The following is a 6,000-nucleotide window of genomic DNA, read 5'->3' as shown; positions in this document are numbered from 1 at the left end:
TGATGAGTTCTACCTGGGAATTGTCTGTCGGTTATGCAATGCAGTGCATCGCAAGAGACACTGATTTACAAAACACTAATTTACAGAATGTTTCCAGCAACGGAAGGACCTCTGCGCTAGGTGTGTTGAGTCCCAAGGGGCATACTTTGTTAGGAATTAGTCTGAATTCAGAAGTAAGCTTGTTTCGTTTCACCAGCTAAAGGTCGGATACATTTCGAACAGGCCTCGTTTAAGCAGGTGTTGTTAAGAACAGGTCAGGTATGAGACAGGAGTGGCAGGCTGGTGAACCTGTAGCGACAAGGCCAGCGGGAATCAATGTCGTGGATTGGGATGATCTCTTCCGAGGGACGCTCACCAGACAGCTCATCCTGTACCTGACAAGCAAGAAGAATAGTACTTAAATTTATGGCAAGCACATGCATGATGATTAATAACAGAGACAGTATTTGCTATGTCCCCATCCTACCATAGACCACGACCCACAATAATCGTCTTCTTTAAATCCCATATTGTACTGCTGGGTGATATTTCTATGTCCCTGATTGTACTGTTGGGTGATAATTCTATGCCCCAAATTGCACTGCTGAATGATACTTCTGTGTCCCTAATTTTACTGTTCCGTGATAACAGACAAAGGGAAAACAAACTTGGGGAAATATGAAGAGAGAACCTGTATTTTTTTTTTTTTTTTACACAGGAAAAATCATCAGAGAAATTACCAATATGCCGGGAATCGAACCCGGGACTCTCAGGTGAGAGCCAGGCAGCATACCACTACACCACGTGAGTTAACTTTTACCTGGTTGTGGTGTAGTGGTATGCTGCCTGGCTCTCACCTGAGAGTCCCGGGTTCGATTCCCGGCATATTGGTAATTTCTCTGATGATTGGGGAAATATATTTTGTCGTAATGAGTTTTTTTTTTTTTATGTGAGGAAGAAGGAACCAAGGGTCAGGAGCTCGCAATTATTGTTCCTTCCAAGAGAAAAACAAAATACAAGAGAGCCAAATTCAAGATCCGATCATTTTGAGATACCTGGACACACTGCATTTGAAAGACTGGAGATCATAGGAAGCAGGAAATACAGACAGAGGGAAGCAGTTCCAGAGTTGACCTATTGCATAAATGAAGGACTGGGAGTAACGGTTAACTCTTGCATTAGAGAGTTGGACAGAAAAGGGATGAAAGGTTGCTGCTAGACGGGTGCTACGCCACGTCGTAGAGGTGGAGGAATGCATGCAGACAGTTCAGAGGAGCAGTGACCATTGAAGCAGCGATAGAAAAGAGATAAAGATGCAACAGTGTGGCGAAGAGACAGAGATTGAAGGACGTCAGTAAGAGGAGGAGAGTTAGTGAGATGAAAAGCCTTTAACTCCACCCTATTGAGAAGAGCTGTATGTGGGGAGCCTCCCCACACATGAGAGTTGTACTCCACGCAGGGGCAGATAAAACCCCTGTATAGAGTCAACAATTGTGCAGGGGTAAAGAAGGAACGGACTCGGCTTAGCACATCTAATCTTTTGGAAGCAGATTTTACAAGAGATGTATTATGATCTTTCCAAAATACGTCCCAAGTAAATGAAACCCCAGGCATGTTCAAGGATGATGCAGGATTTAACTGAATATTATTAAACATTTGTGGGTATACCTGTGGAAGACTTTGTCGGTTTGATAGGTGTAAAAACTGAGTCTTTGATGCATTAAAAACAACCAGGTTATTTTTATCCCAGTCAGAGATATGAGCCACGTCAGACATTAGGTGTGCCATAGCCTCATCCCTTGTTTGTCAAAGTAACTGCTGAGATGGACGCTGCAGGAACCGAATGGAAAAGTGAAGGGTGGAGTCATCAGCGTATGAGTGGATAGGGTTAGACGTACAGCTTAGAAGATCATTGATGAATAAAAGGAAGAGAGTTGGTGATAGGACAGAGCCCTGAGGAACATCGCTGTTGACAGATCTAGCAGAAGAATGATGGCCGTCTACAACAGCGGCTATAGAATGACCAGAAGGGAAGCTAGGGATGAAGGCACAGATAGAAGGATAGAAACCGTAAGAGGGCAGTTTGGAAATTAACACGAGGCGTCCCGTTGACGTATGGGTACGTTGCAACATTTGCATTTGCCAGTCCCGTTGACGTACTGGTACGTCGCGCAATTGCAAGGTTCATAATTCGCACAACTTTTAATTTTTGCGCATGATTTTTCGTACATGTACATGGGACACCTTCTTCTATTCCTCTACAAGATGCCATGCAGGGACAATGCCTTACACTGCATAACCTCCCCCCCCCTCGCACGCCATTGTCTCGGCAATTCACCTGTTATCAGTGACCTGGCCAATAAAGACATTCAGCCCAGAGTGATTCCCCAATTGATGACAATGTGGAGCACAAATTTTACAAAGCATTAGAGGAAGAAACAGTCAGAAATGATGATCAGGTAATGTGGCAAAAGAAGGTCAGGTATGGTGATGAGTTAGTGAGTGAGACAATGATTATAATGCCTATATTACTGTTTGAAAACCAATATACTCTCATACTACATATAAATTCGTACCAAGTACATAAATAAATACCGTTTATGAGTGGTGTGAAATAGTTACCCTCCCACAGAACTCGTTTTCTTTTATGCCAGCCTGTTAGAAAACTCAGTCAGGTAAGGAGGTACTGCTACCTGGATCGAGAATTTTAAACCTCAGGTGAGCAATTTCTCTATGAAATTTCGATGTATCTCACCAAAAACGGAGGTTTTAGCCCCCCCCAAAAAAAATTCGAAAATACCTCGGGATTGGGGGGTGTCGGAGGTGCGCAATAGCTCGGGACGTGACGGGTTAAGATTTATGCCAGACTCGATCGAAAGCCTTTGAGATGTCAAGTGCAATGGCAAAGCTTTCTCCAAAGTCCCGAAAGGAGGATGACCAGGAGCCTGAAAGGTAGGTGAGAAGATCGCCAGTGGAGCATCCCTGACGGAACCCATACTGACGATCAGAAAGAAGGTTGTGATAGGAAAGAAGCTTTAAAATTATTCTATTAAGAATTGACTCAAAAACTTTTGAGATACAGGATGTTAAAGCAATTGGACGATAGTTAGAGGGTTGGGATTGATCACCCTTCTTTCGGACTGGCTGAATGAGAGCAAACATTCAGCAAGAAGGAAAGGTACAAATTGATAGACAAAGGAGAAAGAACTTGTCTAGGCAGGGTGTAAGCGCAGAAACACAGTTCTTGAAAACAACAGGAGGGACTCCATCAGGTCCATATACCTTATTAGTATTGAGGCCTGTGATGGCAGAAAATACATCAGCTAAAGAAATTTTAATGTCAACCATGAGGATATCAGAGGGGGGAAGTGATGGAGGAACAGCACTGGAATCATCTAGGGTGGAATTGGAGGAGAAAGTCTGAGTGAAGAGATCTGCCTTATCAGAAGAAGAAATAGCTTCAGAGCCATCAGAGTAGAAAAGAGGAGGGAAGGGTGATGAGGTAAAGTTGTTAGAAAGGTTTTTGGCAAGGTGCCAGAAGAAGCGGGAAGAAATCGAGTTGGAGAGTTGAGAGCATTTAGTACGGATGAAATTATTTTTAGTAGAGCAAAGAACAGACTTAGCACAATTCCTGGCAGAAATGTATAAAAGATGTGATTCAGTGGTGGGTTAGCTCCAGTACCTTTTTTAAGCCCTCTCTTTGTTGCGGACAGCATTAGAACAAGCGTGATTAAACCAAGGCTTTCTTGCATTAGTCAGAGGACATGAGAAAGGAATGTATGCTTCCTTGCCCAAGAGAATAACCTCCGTAATGTGCAAGGCACACCCAGATGACTCCCGGCCAAGGAAGCAATAATCATACCAGGGAAAATAAAAAAAGTACTGCCTGAGGGCCTCCAATTCCGCATCTCGAAAGTGCCACAGACAACGTTTCTTTGGAGGGTTCACAGGCCGTACCGGAGCGATAGGACAGGTTAAGGTGATAAGGTTGTGATTGGAGGAGCCCAATGGACAGAAACGATTAACAGTGTAAGCAGAAGGATTAGTTGTAAGGAAAAAGTCAAGTATGTTGGAGCTCTCTCCAAGGCGGTCAGGGATACGGGTTGGGTGCTGTACAAGCTGCTCTAGGTCATTAAGGATAGAAAAGGTGTAGGTTTGTTCACCAGGTGGATCAATGAAAGGAGAGGAGAGCCAAAGGTGGTGTTAGAAAGGTTTTTGGCAAGGTGGCAGAAGGAGTGGGAAGAATTCGAGTTGGAGAGTTGAGAGTATTTAGTACGGATGAAATTATTTTTACCAGAGCGAAGAACAGACTTAGCACGATTCTGGGCAGAAATGCATAAAAGATGTGATTCAGGGGTGGGTTGGCTCCAGTACCTTTTTTTAGGCCCTCTATTGCGGACAGCATTAGAACAATCGTGATTAAACCAAGGCTTTCTTGCATTAGTCAGAGGATATGAGAGAGGAATGTATGCTTCCTTGCCCAAGAGAATAACCTCCATAATGCACATGGCACACCCAGATGGCTCCCGGCCATGGAAGCAATAATCATTCCAGGGAAAATCAAAGTACTGCATTAGGGCCTCACAATCTGCAGCTCCAAAGTGCCACAGACGACGTTTCTTTGGGGGGTCCACAGGCCGTACTGGAGTGGTAGGACAGGTTAAGGTGATAAGGTTGTGATTGGTGGATCCCAATGGAGGGAAAAGATTAACAGTGTAAGCAGAAGGATTAGTTGTAAAGAAAAGGTTAAGTATGTTGGAGCTCTCTCCAAGGCAGTCAGGGATACGGGTAGGGTGCTGTGCAAGCTGCTCTTGGTCATTAAGGATAGAAAAGGTGTAGGCTTGTTCACTACGTGGATCAGTGAAAGGAGAGGAGAGCCAAAGGTGGTGGTAAGCATTGAAATCTCCTATGGAGATTTCAGAGAAAGGAGAAATGGATAGAATGTGTTCCATTGTAGAAGTAAGATAGTCAAAGAATTTTTGATAGTCTGTAGAATTTGGAGATAAGTAAACAGCACAGATATATTTAGTCAGAGAATGACAGGAAAGCCGAAGCCAGAGTGTAGAGAATTCAGAAGAATCGAGTTCAGGAACACGAGAGCAAGATAAGTCGTTGTGTATATATGCACAACAGCCAGCTTTGGCTTTGAAATAAGTATAGAGAAACTAGGATACAAAAAAGGGTCTGCTGTCAGTTGCCTCAGAGAGCTGTCTCAGTTAGAAAAAGAAGGTGAGGTTTAGAGGAGAGGTGGTGCTCAAAAGAGCGAAAGTTACAGGAAAGGCCGCGAATATTGTAGAAATGAAGAAGAAGAGAGTCAGACAGTGGTTCCAGGCAGCTCGGGTCGTCACCGGGAGAGGGGCGGAAGGTGGGGGCATTTATGGTCCACACCCACTGGGGACTCCGAGGCCGAGTGTTGAGCTGCCATGACTGAGTGACCAACTCGAGAATCAAACTCAGGTTCCTTAGCTGCAAACTGGATATATTAACCAATGCACTACTCTCCTCTGCATCTGATAACAACTGATGTTAATTTGGGAAATGTCTTGACGACGTGTGCTATATGAAAAACTACTGTATGAAACATTTGTATATTTTAAAACAAGAGAAAAATGTTTAATCCTTTCCCTACCAACACTGTTTACATTATTTCATTTTGTAACGGGGGTTTATCTCACGAAAAATAAAAAAGTAGATTATTACAAAACTGATCTCTCAGTGTGGGAAGGAAAGTCCCTTGCATCTCTCCCTTACTTGCATATTTTCTCCATAGGGCATGGCAATATTTCATTTCTATTTAACGAACCTTTGGGGATTAAAGCGACATACATACACACAGTATATCTATATCAGTCTATATCCATCTCTCTCTCTCTCTCTGTATATATATATATATATATATATATATATATATATATATATATATATATATATATATATATATATATATATATATTGTTACATAGCCTATGATTTCATCATCCTTTGTGTAATTCTAACGTACAGTATGCTGCATGTTTGATC

At 42.9% G+C, this 6,000-nt stretch overlaps 1 protein-coding gene across 1 annotated transcript in view; it reads right to left on the bottom strand.

Moving 5' to 3' along the window:
- Window positions 1–254: 254 nt before the first annotated feature.
- LOC145398384 (dipeptidase 2-like) overlaps window positions 255–6,000 on the bottom strand; it is a 94,932-nt gene continuing 89,186 nt past the window's right edge. Inside the window, exon 10 of the mRNA XM_080271261.1 lies at window positions 255–374. Within this exon, the coding sequence (XP_080127387.1) occupies window positions 255–374 (120 nt within the window). The remainder of the gene's footprint in view (window positions 375–6,000) is intronic.

This window comes from Coenobita brevimanus, chromosome 45, assembly GCF_032717465.1.
Source record: "Coenobita brevimanus isolate Jiangsu-jjx chromosome 45, ASM3271746v2, whole genome shotgun sequence".
NCBI classification, from domain to species: domain Eukaryota; kingdom Metazoa; phylum Arthropoda; class Malacostraca; order Decapoda; family Coenobitidae; genus Coenobita; species Coenobita brevimanus.
The sequence above is the reverse complement of the archived record's forward strand: the minus strand, read 5'-3'. Positions and strand labels throughout refer to the sequence as shown.